At 47.3% G+C, this 17,263-nt stretch overlaps 1 protein-coding gene and 1 pseudogene across 1 annotated transcript; both read left to right on the forward strand.

Annotated features, from left to right (window-relative positions):
• The first annotated feature begins 14,451 nt into the window (after positions 1–14,451).
• LOC136543408 (uncharacterized) lies at positions 14,452–16,240 on the forward strand. The gene is made up of 2 exons (XM_066535868.1): positions 14,452–15,807; positions 15,890–16,240. Exons 1-2 carry the CDS (start codon positions 14,452–14,454, stop codon positions 16,238–16,240), a joined length of 1,707 nt encoding a protein of 568 aa, XP_066391965.1.
• A 15-nt stretch (positions 16,241–16,255) lies between these two features.
• On the forward strand, positions 16,256–16,959 carry LOC136543409 (uncharacterized; annotated as a pseudogene).
• Positions 16,960–17,263: the final 304 nt, after the last annotated feature.

Consider the following 17,263-nt stretch of genomic DNA (forward strand, 5'->3'; position numbering starts at 1 on the left):
GCTGATAAGTTCAAGCGAATAGAGGTTCGCTTCGCTGAAAAGACAAGCTGAAAAGTACCGTTCGCTGATTCGTTGTGTGTTCCTTCGCTAAAAAAGTACGGCTTATAAGACGCTTGTCTTATGAGCCGTATTTCTATATCCACATCTATATATATATACTGTAATAAAGCTAATGTTGGCTTCATTCGGGAACCACTCAAACACACATACGCCAACACTCGCGAGAGGCAGAAGAAGCACAATACACACTATTTTTCGGCGACGAACGCCACGGCGACAAACTCGCATGTATCTTAGCTACATATTCACTGGACTTGGCAACTCAATACAGAGGAGCACAGGGGCTACATATAGGCCACGGACTCACCAGGAGCTAACCTTCACGTTCGGCCTTCATGCCATGATTCACATGACTCACTCGGTGATGTCCGAGAGGCTCTCGCTCGTTCGGGCATCACGGCTTCTCCATGTGAAGGCAACCACGCACACCACTCACTCTGTCAAACTAGCACCTAACTTCCTAGGTAACTTAGTCTCCACCATTGCATGCTAGCATGCAAACCAAAAATAGAACCCGCACACACGGACAACACCATGTCGTGGTTTATTCCTAACAATCACCCTCTAAACCACAACACCCCCGTACGCCCAACCTACACGAACGACGGCTCGTCGTTGATGTCGATGCCTTCCTTGCTGCCATTGTGCTTATCGCTGCCTTCGCTCGAGCGCTCCTTGCTGCAGCATTGATGTCGCCGACGCACCTCCCACTGCTCCTCCATGAGCAGCAGACGCTCAACGCCATTCGCGACCGCCTCGACTCCACCACAGCACTCCGCCACGCGCAGCCTGCCAATGAGCTTCTCCAGTAACATGGTCGACATATAACCTGACTCCGATACCAATTGTTGGCTTCGCCCAGGAACCGCTCAAATACACACACGCCAACACTCTTGGCGAGAGGTAGAAGAAGGACAATAGACATAGTATTTTCCGGCGACAAACTCACCTGTATCTTGGCTTCATATTCACTGGACTTGGCAACTCAATACAGAGGAGCACAGGGGCTACATATAGGTCACGGACTCACCAGGAGCTAACCTTCACGTCCGGCCTTCATGCCATGATTCACATGACTCGCTCAGTGATGTTCGAGAGGCTCTCGCTCGTTCGGGCATCACGGCTTCCCTATGTGAAGGCAACCACGCACACTACTTACTCTGTCAAATAAGCACCTAACTCCCTAGGTAACTTAGTCTCTACCATTGCATGCTAACATGCAACCCAAAAATAGAACCCGCACACGCGGACAACACCATGGCGTGGTTTATTCCTAACAGCTAATGTCCACTATGTACGGCGCGGAAGGAGGTGGGCAGTAGAAGGCTTTGCTAAGGTGACCTGCACGGCAAGGCACAAGCGCACAGCAATTGGTTGTTGGCCGTAGGAAGCCTTGCTTGATATTGATGCTTTGTGACGACGACACAAGCGAGGGCGATGGTGTGTCTGCTAGACTGCTCTGTCTTTCAGGTGATGTTGTTGCAACGTGGCAATCGGCTTGCGGTGGTATGGTGCTTTGTGGAGGCACAGTGGTTGTACAACCGTTTAGATTTCAGTTTGTAGAGTGATGGTTGGTGCTGCAGTTTGGTGTTGTAATGAGGCGGTGTGGGTTGAGGTCCCAATCCAACCAACGGCTGTCTGTTTTTGTAGTCACTCTCTAGCTTGTCATTGTGGTTGTCTGACCCTTTTAGAGAGGTTCTTGTTTGCTATGTGGCTCTCAGGAAGAAGATACGTTCCATGCTCTTCTGGCTTGTCCGCATGCAGTGGCCCTCCGTCAGGCAATGAGGGATCGCTGGTCCTTGCCGTTGGAGGCTTGTCAAGTCTGGGCCGGATTGGTTACTGATGTTAGTGCTGAATAATTCTCTGGAGGATCTGGCACACCTGGAGCATTTGGAGCAAGGTGTTGCAGGAAGGCGCAACCCCTTTCATTGCTAGCTCGGTTACTTTTCTTACTCGATATATGCAGTCACTGCTGAATATCAGGCAACAGGGGGATGCTGTGGACCTAAAGGGGAAGCGTGCTTTGGCTCCTGCAGCCTGCGCCATTGCAAAGAGGTCAAATGTCCGTGGGACAGCGAGATGGAAACCACCGCCACAGGGTACTCTGAAAATTAATGTTGATGTAGCTTTCAACCAGTTGACGGGGGAAGCAGCGTTGGGTGTGGTGATTAGGGACTAGGAGGGTTCCCTAAAGCTAACCGCGTGGCTTGTGATATTTCATTGCAGGGATGCCGAGGAAGCAGAGACCATAGCATGTCGGGAGGGCGTCCATTTGGCTCTTAGGTGGCCTGATTCACCGATGGTCCTTGAGTCTGATTGTCATTCGATGGTTGCCAAGCTGCGCGCCAATGTACGTGATCGCTCCTCCATTTGGCAAATCATCGAGGAGGCGCAAGAGGTTGGAGGTCAGTTGAGGAGGTTGGAGTTGGTGAAGATTAGCAGAGTCCAGAATAATTTAGTTCACGAGTTAGCGCAGTTTAGCATTACGTCTAGGGAGTCTTAGTGCTTTTTTGCTTGTTTTCCAGAGTAGGTTTCCTCACTCTCTTGTAAGGATGTTATTTGAGTTATAATTAATAAAGTTTCCTTTTCGCAAAAAAAGGTTGTTGTTTGCTTTCCTGTTTGATTTGCCTAGTCTGAGTTTCTCTTTTTTTTAATATAATTGGTAGTTTTGCTGTTTTGGTTCTTTTTTTCTTTTAAAAAGAAACTTCCATAGATGCTTAGTATTCTTACAGGCAGAGGTACGTACGACGTCCGGCTGTAGGTGGCATTCAGTTGAACACCATGCATGTCGTTTCTGTGCTTCCACAACAATCAGCAGATCAGAGGTTTATGTGCTTTCGGTAGTCGAAAATACGTAAGTCATGAAAGAGAAGCTTCACTGGCCTTGGGCTATGCTATTGATTTGTCGTCACATCCTTCTTCTAAGAACTGCTCCTTATCCCCATTTCCAAAGCTGTCCACTCAATTTTAGGAACTGAATGCATGGATAACGACCTACTATAGCATCTCGGCATGAAATATACAAGGCAGGAACACGTGGGCCATGTCGTGTTTTAAAATCATGACAAGATGAACGGCATGACAATGAAATGGTGAGCTTCTTGCGTGACCTGAGATTCTACGTCGCGGTGAGCTCTTTATTATCATAACATACAACTAGTGAACATGGACCACGGTGGACTACTCTCTGCTCCCGGACGGTGTACTGTTTACTGAGTCATACCAATCTTTCTTGCTGACCTTTCCGGTCTACGCATAACCACGTCCAAGCCTTCCTAGAATTAAAACCCCCACCAAAAATTAGAGTTTTCTATATTTAGGCTTATAACCAAGTTTTTTAATACAACATTTTCCAAAGTAGTTTAATAATTATTAAAACAATAACATCTATATATTTTTTAGTTTAATAATTATTAAAACAATAACATCTATTTTAATAAAACTTAAACTTTAAAAACCAATATAATTTTTATCGATAGCTCTGATTTAGGTGGTTCTTGCGCTTACGGAATCACAGAAACAAACTCTACGCATTAGTAATGTTTTTATTACGCGTAAATAAAATTATACCTTCATGATGATAAAGTCTCGAAAATATATAAAATCATAAAATAAAAAAATGGTTAATTTCTCATCACTACACCTAATCGAAAGGGAAGGCGCGCAAAGCCGCGCCCGCGTTTCTAGTCTGTCTAGAGAATCGTTACCAGGCAACCGAACCAGGCCTAATCCAGCAGCAACTCACCAAGATCGAGGCTGATCCAAACACTCCAAACTACCCAACATGCTTGTACTACTACGCACGGTCGCACGGATCGGAGAAGTAACTCCAAACTGCTCGCTGTCATTACCACCTTAATAATTACCTAGTACTACACCCAAAAGGGAATAAATAAGTTAGTTACTGCCCAATGTTAAGGTACGGTTATTACGGTAAATAAAGATGGAACAATAAGGTCAATCTCGGTGGGAGTTTCATCTCACTGTTTTCAAGACCTCCATATGTTGAAAACAACGTAGATGAGTTTCGTCCACGTGAAACTCATTTCATCCCATGAAACCATTTATACTATGTTATATCAGGTTATTTAATGACTATGAAACTCTTATAAAATTTCTATTGAGACTGGCCTAAGGCAGCAAAGCTAGCTAGCTGTCGTCGCCGTCGCAATTAATTAAACTGCACGTCTCGTTAATCTGTGTGCTTGTGTTCAGTACTTCAATTGACATTGTAAACTGCTGACATGCTTTCGTCCATGAACCATACATGAAAAAGGGCGGGGCCACACCAACTGACACATACCACACCACACCCCCACGGGGGAAAAAATAGGTAGGGACCACCCGCACCCGTCATGGTGCGGACTTCCAATGAAATCGCGGCACGTGGACTTGCGAGCCGAGCCGTGTGAAATTTTTGCATTTTTGTTCCTTTTTAAAATATTTTTTACAAAAAGACCCCTACCAAAACTTTTGCTACAAATAGACCATTTTTAAGCGTCTTATGAAATCACGCCGAGGTATGAAGGTCGGCGTCGACTGACACGACGCCGAGTCCTTGCCACGTCACCGACGACTCCGGGGCTGGCGCATGGGGCCCAGTACGTCGGCGTCGTGTCAGCCAACGCCACAGGCCTAACTTCGGCGCGGTGGGGAGTCACGCCGAGCTCTTGGCACCATCCGGCGCGCGGCCCAGGCGGCCCAACAACGCTTCGTGGGCCAGAGGTCGGCGTGCGATCAGCTGACGCCGAGACGCTAACCTCGGCGCGGCCCGACTCAACGCCGAGGTTCGGTCAGTTGAGGCCGCGCCGCGGCCCCCTTCTTCCTCCTCCCTCCATTCAGAACCAACAGGTGGCCATTGCCCACTCCCTCTCTCTTCCCACGAACCCTAAATCCTAAATCCAGCTCTTGGGAGGCCAGATCGAGGGTTTTGACGTTTTGCCAAGGTACTCCTCTTTCCCCTCTTTCATTTCATCCATTTAGATTCGGTTGTTTGTGTTTTTTTTTACTTGGCATTATAGGTTTGGTTCATGTTCATGTCATTCGTGCAATATATGGTGGTTCAAATGATTGAATGACCCAAATGTATGATTGTTGTTGTTGTTGTTGTATATGTTCTGGTTTATAATCATTGAGTTAAATTTTGTGTTTGTTGGGATTCAAATTTGCTTAGGGTTTGTAATGAAAAGCTTATTTGGGAGGTATGGTGATTTAGTGTTAGTAGCTTTACATTCGTTGCAAGGTACTTTGGATTGATTTTTTTTCTATGTAATGTTAGGATGCCAAGGTGTGGTAAAGCTCGTATTCCAAGGTAATCCCAATGTTTATTCATTATTTGTGCGACAAATAGAAAACCCTAGGTTTAGGTTTGGTTCTCCGTTAATATGACTAAATTCTTTCAATTGTAGCTATGGTCGCCAGAGGGCAAATCCTTACGACCTAAAGCCTCTCCCTGAAGGTGTTCCTCGACCCATGTGCTTTTGTGGTGATCCTTGCAAGGTAGACATCTCTGAAGATGAGGAAACATATAGACAGAGGTACTAGATGTGTCCCAATTATGCATGGGAACCTACAAAGCAACAACGCCGTGCATCGATTGTGAGGAATTTTTATTGTGTGTTAATTAATTTTCTTGTGATATTAAGTATTGCTTATTTATTTGTTTTGTAACAAATTATTTTTCTTGCAGACTATTCCACCACTGTGTGACTTTGAGCAGTGGATTGACACTGAGATCAAGGAGTCGGACAAGCAGCATCTAGAAGGCCTGAAGGAGTGGGATGCGGAGGTTAAGGAGAGGTTTGAGCAGAGACGCAGACAGGAGGCTATAGAAAAGGAGCATAAGGAAGAGAAGGAAATGAGGCGTGTTGCTACGTCCAGGGTGGAGAGGGAGAAGAAGCTTGAGCGTGTGCGCCGAGTGAAGGCAGCGATGGAGGAGAATCCCAATGCCCAGAGGAAGGGAAAGTGGCCTCGTTGCACTTAGTAGGTATTTGGTTTATTCATGATCGATGTCGTGTAGCCTTGGACTTTTTTTACTATGTTGTAATGCACTCTGCGTTTATTTCAGATAAACTTATTCTCTGGACTTTTTTATTATGTTGTAATGCACTATGCTTTTATTTCAGATGGTCTTATGCCCTGTACTTCGTTAACTATCCTAGGACTATAGTGCTACTGTTTGTATCACTGAAAATGCTACTTGTGCTGTTGCAGTCACTGAAAGGGCTACAAGTACTATTGCAGTCAATGAAAAGTCTATTTGAAAACTCACTGAAAAGCCTAGATTCGTTTACTGTTGTATCCGTATACGCAATGAATTAATATCAGAGTGATGTACTGCATTTAGATAAAGTGACAAAATACAGGTGTAGCCTTTTCAGATGAAATGACCAGTCATGGTTGTAGGCTTTTCAGATGAAGCATCTAGCCTTTGCAGATTCAATAAATGAGTACGCACACAAGTTTTTTGTCAAGTAGCATTCATGGTGAACCTGCCTTCATCTCTATATATAGTGCTCCATGTCTTGCTCCACATCCACACAACTTGTTTTCTGGTTTAATTTTAGCAAATGTCGAGCGGAGGTTTCTTGAGTGGAAAGGGTTTCGGTGGAGGGAGAGGAAAGGGAGTAAGGAAGGGACCTCCGATTGTGTGGGAGGGTTCTCTGGGTCCTGATTCTTTTGAATAACTAACCCTAATGACACCTACAATAAACAAAGAACCCTAATGACCAAAATAACTAGAAACCAAACTAACCTAACATGTTCAGCACATAAAACAGTTAAACAACAATGCACTCAATCAACCTAAGCCATACATTTTGCAAATGCAAATACACATATACCAAAACACCATACACCCATGATTCCACATGATTAGAGACAATGCAAGCACATCTACGTGGATAGATTGGAGGAGGGGAGGGGCCATTACCTCGAGGAAGCTTCGGGAGACGAGATCCAGGCACCTAGGGTTGCATTTGGGGGTTAGGGTTTCGTGGGGGCCGTGGGGGGAGACGAACAGAGAGCCGGCGTTTTCAGAATGGAGGGAGGAAGAAGAAGGGGGCCGCGGCGCGGCTTCAAGAGTTCAGACCTTGGCGTTGAGTCGGGCCGCGCCGAGTCTGGTGGCTCGGCGTTAAGTGACCCCGCGCCGAGCTATTGGGCCACGAAGCGTTGTTGGGCCGCCTGGGCCGCGCGCCGGATGGTGCCAATAGCTCGGCGTGTAGTCCCACCGCGCCGAGGTTGGGCCTGTGGCGTTGGCTGACACAACACCGACGTGTCGGACCCCATGCGCCACCGTGTCGCCGTCGACCGGGGTCGTCCATGACGTGGCAAGACCTCGGCGTCATGTTAGTCGATGCCGACCCTCATACCTTGGCGTCATGTTCTAAGACGCCTAAAAATAGTCGATTTTTAGCAAACATTTTGGCATAGGTCTTTTTATAAAAAAAATATTTTTAAAAGAGACCAAAATGCAAAAATTTCACCCGAGCCGTCCAGGAGCCATAGCGCGGTGCGGGACACAACACACGTCATGCGAGGATAGGACGTCCGCACGGGCAGCAGTGCGGATCATCGTCATGCGAGGATGATGGCCGCTAGCTTGGTGCAGATAGATGAGAGGGAGAGGCGATTCTTCAGAGCCGCCATGAGCGCAACCGGGAGCAGCACGACGGTCACTGTCAGCAGCAGAACAGCCTGCGGCGTGCCCAGCTCCATGACGAGGCTGATGACGACAGCTGCATCGTAGCCAAGAAGCCCGAAGAGAGCTGCATGATCGGCGATGACAGCGGGGGCACGAGAACAGGGGCAGCTGATCGTCGATGACGGTGGGAGGAGGAGCAGCAGCACAATCGGCGAGCAGCTGATTGGTGACGACGGTGGGTGGAGGATCGGCGACGACGGTGGGGGCACGGTCCATCACGCTGATCGTTGATGAAGTTGGGTTGATCGGCTGAGCGGCTGATCGTCTAGAGGAGGAGGAGGAGGAGCTGCTGCTGTGGCTGGACGACGGCGGGAGGATGAGGAGGAGTTGTCGCTGGATGGGAAGAACAGGGAGGAATTTAAAGCTGCTACTGGTGTGTGAATTACCAGGGTCATGAGAAGCTTCGTTTGTTCTCTGTTATGTCATTCCATTCCTCTGTCCTCTCTGTTCTCTGTCCGTGTGGAGGAGTCCTCTGTCAATGGGAAGATTTTGCTGAACCGAGTAAGGTTAGGGGGTGTTTGGTTCAAGCTACTAAACTTTAGTAGCTACTAAATGGTTTTGTCACTTTTAGTAACTCTAGAGTTACTAGAGAGGACTAAAGCCCTTTTAGTAGCTTTTAGTCATAGCGTTTGATTAAAAAGTTACTAAAGTGACTAAAAGTTACTAAATTTAGTAGCTACTAGGCGAAACAAATGGGCCCTTAGTTTGTGCCTTTATATACTCATTCATCTGTCCGTGGAGCTATCTGTCAGTGAGGAGTTCGAGATGAATCGAGTAAGATTGGTTTTCAACCTTTCATGATGTCATCTGCTTCGGTCCCTCTCATGCATGTCACAGTCGAACACGTTGGTCAACCTAAGTGAGCTTTCTGCATGCAATCTGAATCCCTAGTTGCAGGTCCAATGGTCAGTTCCTATGAAATGCAGAGAACGAAAGTGGCAGCCATGATGAAGATTCTTCCGAAAGGCAAAGGCAAGAGAACCCTTAAGCTACAGACTATGGACAGCAAAGGCAAGTAGGATCTGATCAAGCTGATACATCAGCACGAGTCTTCTCTCAGCAATAATTCACCAGCAAAGCCTGCACTGCAGTAGCTAGACAGCAAGGGTCTAGCCATACTGTCCCTGAGCCAAGCACCGTTGCACGTGAAACGAGGTCATCTGGAGCAGGAAATTGTGCTAGCCATGAAAGGAGTTGAACACGTGTTGACACTTAATTAGGTCACCACACCGATAAGGAGCTAAATCGCTCGATGTAGGGCCTAACCGACTTTGAGGTCGGCCGGCGCCTAGGGAATGTCTGCACCCGAACCTTATGCCTCTAGCGATGAGCGCGATACGCAAGACACGTCGCCGGAGGATCCTTGCCGGGAGTGCGATATGCAAGACACGCCGGCGAGGTCTCTTGAGACCTGAAACCTCACACGCCCGGAAGGGACCCCGTCGGGGCGTGCAGTGGCTATGGGCTGCTCTAGCCGGCCTAACCGTTCTAGAGCGTCATCGTCATCGATCCTCCAGTCATGTAGCACCGACGAAGAACGAGGAGACGAGGTAGACAGGAAAAGAGGATAGACAGAGGTAGTAGATGTGTTTTTGGACGATTGAGTGTTGGATCATTCAATCGGCCGTGATCATTTCATATATATATATAGAGGGGGTGGTCTTATCCCAATAGAAAACAACTCCAGATCGTAATCTCCAAGTTTTCTATCAAAAGTCCCGTCTAAATCTCGACCAAAACAAGTCCTAGTGGAACTGGAGCAGTCAAACCGGCCCGGCCAGGCTGGTTTTCACGGGCTCAAAACAACGCAGCTGGCTGGAGACGCAGGCTTAAACCGGCTAGGCCGGTTGGGCAGCAAGCAACCAGGCTAAACGGCTTGGCCGGCTGGCCGATCGGCCAAGCTGATCCAGCAGCTACAAAGAGGGGCGCAGGCATGCAGTAGGCAGGAGGCAAAGGAGATGCGCATGCAGCAGCAAAGCAGCAACTTTCAAGCATGCAGCAGGGAGTGCACAACAGCTATCAAATGGCTTGACCGATCAACAGCTTGTTTGTCCAGGCAGTAGGAAGCACTGCATGCTAGCAGCAGCACATGCAGGGAACAAGCAAAGCAACGCAGGGAGCAGCCAGCAGGGTCACGGCGCGCGGCGGCCACCAGCCAGCCTGCCGGTCCTGCAGGGCGCTGCAGCAGCAGCCAAACCGGCCTAGCCGGCCAGGCTGGTTGGACAGGAAGTGGTGCCAAATTTCTCTTTTCTTTTCTTGGGCCTCCAAATAATATTCCAAATATATTTTTGTTTCTATAGAATGATCAGAAACATTGCCCAAAAATAATCTTGTATCTCCGGTCATTTTTGGTCATCAACAACACGATACCCTCGATTGATCCTCTAGAGGGCTAGCTAGAGTCAACACGTTTTTTTTTACTGCTAGAGTCAACACAGTTTTTACCCTTTTATAGACCTATAGAACAACGTGACCAAATAGTATAGTAGACACAAGAATATATTATGTGTATGTTGCATTGAACCATATAGGTTGATTATATAGGATACATACATAGAAGCAACACACGTGTTGGTAAGCAATGTAGCACTATTTCTATCCAACAGAATCACACACATGGAACCAAACGGCGCACCAGGCGACAGCCCAATGGGCCTGCCGCACCAGCGGCAAGGGCTTCCTCCCGTCTGCAACCTATATATACAAAAACAAAGGAACCGTGGCACCTGCTCCGATCCTGGCCAAGCAACCCCGACCCTTTTCCTTTTTTTCCAAACCCACCCTCTTTTCCATTTTTCCAGGCTCTTGGCTGGTCGTGACTCAATCAGGGTCGGAACAAGGGAGATTCAACTCAGGTTTAATTTGTGCAGTGGGCAGTGGCAATACAAGGGCAGACCAGTCGCCTAATGCTACGGCAGATTATTGCATACTGTAATTGCTTCCTTCCATAGATTATCTAAAAAAATTGCTTCCTTCCAGCACACTGTACGAATTGAAGGCTCCTCAGCTAAACACAACACTGGAGGTGGAAGGCCAGAAATTTCCTGCTGTTTTTAAGATAAGACTGCATCCAGTGAAGAACGCGAGCCAACCTGCCCAGGTTCAGGTTCAGGTTTAGGTTTAGGCCCTGTTCGTTTATTTTATAATCCGTTATTTTCAGTCGGAACAGTGTTTTTCTCTCAACAAATCAGTCGAAACAGTATTTTGTCTTATTTTTTCAGCGAAGCGAACGGGGCCTTAGTCCACGAAACCGTAAACCCGTTCCGGTTTATCCCCTGTTCTCTGTTGCGCAGATGTGTGGGTAACTTCATATTATACAGTATATATCATACATACATTCTACAATTTATACGTGAAGAGTTAAGGCATATAAAGGACTGCATCTAGGGATATATCCCATACATCTTCGCTTTTGCTTCAACAATCAATTCAGGCTCCGTTCACGTCACAGTTCACACATCACACGGTTTTATTTTTCCCCGATGGTTGTGACCCGTTGATGACATCGACAGGAGTGCGGTCAATGCACCGTTGCGCTGATGATTTGATTACAAGATGTCAGGCTCTTTTGATTGATAAAAACGCTAGCGTCCGGACGAGTGTCCGAACACCCACACCTGCCGCGCCTTCCCGTGCGCATGCTGCTGCATCCTGCCCGCACGTCTACGCTGCTTCACGTGGGGGCCCACGCGCTCCATTTCCTAAGCTTGTTCGGACCCATGTGGGGCCGCATCTCGATCTATGTCTGCTCCATTTTCGGCGCCTACCGCTCGCGCCCCCTCTGTTCTCACGCGCATCTGCGGCAGTTGGGTCCCCCTACAGCATGTGCAACACTAGATTTAATTTTTGCAACATGTAGATGAAACACTCTGCAACATATGTCCAGAACAGTTGAAACACTTGCAACATACGTCTGAAACACCAGAAAAACACGTGTGTAACTATTGCAAAACATATGCAACATCCAGATGAAACACTTGCATGTTAAACACCTGAAACACATGAAATATACGCTTGCAACATGCATGTATATGCAACATCCAGATCTATTTTTGCAACATCAAGATGAAACACTTGCAATGTATGTCTGAAATATATGAAACATTTGGGACATACTCTTGAATACACCATTGCAACATATGCAACATCCTGATCTATTTTTGCAACATCGATATAAAACACTTGCAACATACTTATGAAAAATATTTGAAACACTTGAAATAGGTGCTTGCAACATGTGGTTTCAGCGCAACATCTTCTTGCTGCTTGGGAGAATGGAGCCGCGTCAGCCTGTGGAGTTTCATCCCCGTCGTCACGAGTTGCGCGCGGGCAAGTTTTGCCCAGCGGGCGGCGGGCTCCGCCGGGGCTGCCATGAGCTGCACGACTGTGAGCTCCACACCCGGTCGCGGCGAGCTGGGCAGGCGAACGTAGAGGTCTTTCGGACCACCGACCAGGCGTCCAGCTCCCGTGGTGGAGGTGGCAGTGGCGGTCGGGCGGCTGCGCTTCCCGTCTCCATTGGGGAGCGGTGATCGGGAAGCAAAGCCAGTCAGTCGGTGGGTTTGCTGCCACGGCGAGAAGCCCCAGCGGCGGAGATGGGAGCGAAAGGCGGGCGGTACGGTGGAGCTGATGCGAGATGGGGAAAATATCGCTGTCTGTTTTTATTTTTTGAGAAACCGTGTATGCCATGGTGAGGGGGGAGCAAGCCTCTGGGCCGATCCACAGGCCCAGCAAGCAGCGTCCGACGGACGGACGTGGGAAGGACGCTCGCAGCAGAGCATTAGCGTAAAAAATTGTCATGCTTTGTCAACGGTTCAACAAGTTGTCACAGACCTGACAATGGACCAGGCTTATGCAAAGTCCAAGTGGACTGAACCTACTGTGGATTTAACTTGATGGATGCTGTATGGACCCCGGATATCACTATGTAATTCTAAAAAAAAGCATCGGGTTGGTTCAGATATCATATATTGGCTTTGTAAAGAGACAAATTTGCTTCCCATCAATCAATCGTTAAAAATAATTTGCTTTCCATCAGATCAACTCCGTGCACAGAAGAAAACATGTTTTTAAAAAGTTTTTAATCTGTAAAAGATAAAAGAATGGTAATGACTTGAACCCGGCCGTCTGTATTTTAGGGTGAGCGTGCGCGCACCTCCCCAATCTCCATCTCTCTCTCTCTCTCTCTCTCTCTCTCTCTCTCTCTCTCTCTCTCTCCGGCAGCCTCCTCCCTACCGGCCGTACCTGCGCCCCACCGCGCCAAGGATCCAGCCTCCCTCTGGAGACCTCCTCCCCGGCGGCTACGCCCGCGCCCCACCGCGCCATGGATCCGACGGCAGCAATGACAGATCCAATGAAGTAGGCCTCCTCCTCCTCTACCTCATCTCCTCCATGCTCGCGCCACCCCCTTTTTCCCAAGCTCCGACGGCCTTAGAAGGGCAGGGCTTTAGGAGAGGAAGGCCGGCCAGGCGGTGGGGAGGCCGGCAGGTGGTTTAGGGACTCTGGCGGCGGTGGAGGCGGGCGGGCCATGTCAGGGCGGGGGGGGGGGAGAGAAGGTGGCGACGTGGGCAAGGTAGGGATTCACCCCACGGCTTTGGAGCTCTGGTGAAACCCTAGCTTGTCCTCAGCGGGGTGGTGGCGGCATGGCGGTGAGACCGCGGTGGCTAGGCAGTGGGACTGTGTAGAGGAAGGAGATGAACAGGACCGTGGGAGAAAGATGAGAGAAGAGAGAGCACGTGCGTAGCTGCTGACCGTGCAACTGGCCTAAATTACGGCCGGCAGTACTAAAAGAATATAGCATGCACATGGGCGGGAAACGCCCAAGTCCTGAGACATGAACATGTGAGCGACCGAGGCGGCCTCCTAGATAAAATGGAATGAGATAAATGCACTGTAGGTCCATCAACTTTTTGTGCTGTGTCATTCAAGTCCATTAACTTTGAAAGTGCAGGTTTGGGTACATGAACTTTTAAGTTGTGCCATTCAGGTCCAAATCTGTCCGTTTAGGGATTAGATCCTACGTGGCAATGCATGACAACACCATAGGTCATGTGAGCAGCACGTGAGGGCCCTTTGCCATTCGTTTTTTTTGCCGATAGCCCCCTATGCTTTCCATTCCCTCACTCTTCACCCCTTCCTCTCCCTTCCCTTCGAAGACATCGTCTTCAGACGACGCCGGGGCGTTGGGTGGGACGACGGAGGCGGCGGGTGGTCGACCGACGCCGACATAGCCGGTGGAGGCGGTGAAGATTGTGCGGGGTGGTGGTGCCGAGCGCTGACTGCCGCGCAGATCGCGGCCGGTCGGCGCGATGGTGGCCTCTTTGCGACCACTGGGGGCACGGGCGCCACAGTATGGTGAGTTCTTCGATGTCATGAACTCTGAAATCGGTTGGTTTATGAGGTATTTCTTACGTCGATTAGGTCGCTTGTTGCAGAAAATATCTTATTTTGTCGTCTAGGGTTTCATGTATTGGTCATTTATGCTGTAGATTTTGGGGTTTTCTTCTGTAGGCACTGATGATGAAGAATTCTCAGTGGAAATGCATCATGGGGGGTGCTTTGTTTCTCAAGGGTTAAACAAATCCTATCCGGGTGGAAGAGTTAGTTGGTTTGACCACGTAGAAGTTGCTAAATGGTCTCCTCTTTTCATAGAGCAACTTGTTTTTAAGTTACACTACCCAAAAAATCCAAACATGAAGGTGTTCTGGCTGCTACCTGGGAAGAATCTTTCAAATGGGTTGAGATTGATTTGGTCTGACACAGACACAATGGTAATGTCCTCATTAGTTCACAAATTTAAGAATTTTGTGCTGTATTTGGACCATGATGACAACCTTTCTGGAATGCCTTGGGATGATAATGTTGCAAACCCATTGAACTCACCTCCCAAGGTTTTTAGTCCTATGAAGACTATGCATATGGACAATGCAGATAGTGGGAGGGTTGGTGATAACAGTGGAGAGGACCCTAATTTTGGTGATGGCAGAGATGATGACAGTGCTGGTGATAACAGTGAAGAGGACCCTGATTTTGTTGATTCTGACTACGAACTGGATGCAGATGATGATGACCTTTTTCAGTATGCAGATGATGAAGAAGCAAGCAAGAAGAAAGATAAGGGCAAGAAAGCTTTCAGTGTTGTAGATAACAGTGAAGATGACATGTCAACAGAAGATGATGAGCTGCAGTTGCCTGAATCAGATGATGAAAGTGGAGGAAGACTAAGGTTTCAGACTTTTAGAGAGCAGGATATGCATAACCCAATATTTAAGTTGGGTCAATTGTTTGCAACCCCTGAGATTCTAAGGGAAGCAATTACAGAATACAGTTTGAAGCATAGGGTTGAAATTAAATTGCCAAGGAATGAGAAGAAGAGGATTGAAGCACACTGTGTAGAAGGTTGTCCTTGGAACTTGTATGCTTTAGTGGATAGCAGTTCCCATGGTCTGGTTATCAAGCAATTCAATGGACAACACACATGCCAGAAAAAGTGGGTTTTGAAGAGGTGCACATTAAGATGGCTTGCTGACAAGTATCTGGAAACATTTAGGGCAGATCAGAAGATGAGCCTCACAAATTTTGCTAGGTCAGTACAGAGGGACTGGAACATAACTCCAGCAAGGTCCAAGCTTGCTAGAGCTAAAAGATTAGCTATGAAGAAAGTTATGGGAGATGAGGTGGAGCAATACAAGTTACTTTGGGATTATGGTCATGAACTTAGAAGAAGTAACCCAGGCAGCAGCTTCTTTCTGAACCTGGATGGCAATGTATTTAGCACATTGTACATGTCATTGGATGCATGTAAAAGAGGTTTCTTGACTGCATGTAGGCCTATCATATGCTTGGATGGATGCCACATTAAGACTAAGTATGATGGACAAATACTGACAGCTGTGGGCATTGATCCAAATGGATGTATCTTCCCAATTGCCATTGGAATAGTGGAAGTGGAATCACTAGTGACATGGAAGTGGTTTTTGGAGACACTAAAAAATGACCTTGGCATAGATAACACATATCCTTGGACCATCATGACAGATAAACAAAAGGTAAAAACAGCACTGTATCCTTTGTTGTAGTTGTTTGCTAGGTGAAAACACCATTTTCATATGTTTGTACTTTTGTTTTTAGGGTCTTATTCCAGCAGTTCAACAGGTCTTCCCTGACTCTGAACATAGATTCTGTGTCAGACACCTATATTCCAACTTCCAACACCACTTCAAAGGTGAAAATCTCAAGAACCAGCTTTGGTGTTGTGCAAGGTCAAGTTCAATACCTCAGTTCAATAGGAACATGGAGAAAATGAAGACCCTGGATCAGAAGGCCTATGAGTGGTTGCAGAAGATGCCTTTCAACACCTGGGTCAGAGCTTACTTCAGCACTTTTCCAAAGTGTGACATGTTGCTGAACAACAGCTGTGAAGTGTTCAACAGTTATATCTTGGAGGCAAGGGAGATGCCAATTCTTAGTATGCTAGAGTAGATCAAGGGACAGCTAATGTCCAGGTTCTACAAAAAACAGAGGGAGGTGGGAGAAGAGTGGCAGGGACCCATCTGTCCTAAGATAAAGAAGATAATTAATAGGAACACAGAATGGGCCAATACATGTTATGCAATGCCTGCTGGACAGGGCATATTCTAGGTACAAGATAGGGACTATAGGTTCATAGTGGACATCAATATGAAGACTTGTGATTGCAGAAGGTGGGACCTCACTGGAATCCCTTGCTCTCATGCAATTTCATGCTTGAGGCATGAAAGGATCACACCAGAGTCAGTTGTTCCTGAGTGTTACTCTTCCAATAGCTATCTCAGTGCTTATGGCCACAATGTGTGGCCATGTAAAGACAAGAGCACATGGCAGAAAGTTAGAGGCAATGTAATTCTACCACCAGTATATGTGAAGAAAGTTGGAAGGCCTCCAAAATAAGGAAGAAGCAGCCATCTGAGGTACAAGGTAGTCATGGACCAAGGTTGACAAAGCATGGAATTCAAATGACATGTAGATACTGTGGAGACAAAGGACATAACAGGGCTACATGTAGCATGAGAAAGGCTGGACTTCCACCCAAGACACCTGCACAGAGGAGCCAAACTTCTATGCCAATTGAAACTGAAGAGGTTTTTGAGGAAGCTGCAACTGAAGATTATAGTGACATGCCAATGATGCCAGTTCAAACTGCTATGCCAGTGATTAGTTAGGTAACTGCTCATGTTTAGCACATTGTACTAGTATGTCTTATCTAAGTTATTAAATATATGTTATAGGTTTCCATGTTTGAAGAAACTGACATGCCAATGATGTCCCAGTTATCAAGTACCATGATGTCCCAGATGCAAGCAGAGGTTAGTGTCACTGTCATTTAATTCCTCTAGATCACCCAACATCTTATTCAAACTAATCATCTCCATTCTCAGTCATCACAGAGTAGATTACTGGAAAAAGAACCACTTCCATTTTCAAGCTTCATATTGTCTAACCAACCAGCAGCTAGGCCAGTTCCAC

Source organism: Miscanthus floridulus, chromosome 3 (assembly GCF_019320115.1).
Source record: "Miscanthus floridulus cultivar M001 chromosome 3, ASM1932011v1, whole genome shotgun sequence".
NCBI classification, from domain to species: Eukaryota; Viridiplantae; Streptophyta; class Magnoliopsida; order Poales; family Poaceae; genus Miscanthus; species Miscanthus floridulus.

Coding starts and splice junctions, on each gene's coding strand:
- LOC136543408 (XM_066535868.1), top strand. CDS start 14,452: ATGAAGGTGTTCTGGCTGCTACCTGGGAAGAATCTTTCAAATGGGTTG. Junction 15,808..15,889: donor TCATGACAGATAAACAAAAG/GTAAAAACAGCA, acceptor TTTTGTTTTTAG/GGTCTTATTCCAGCAGTTCA.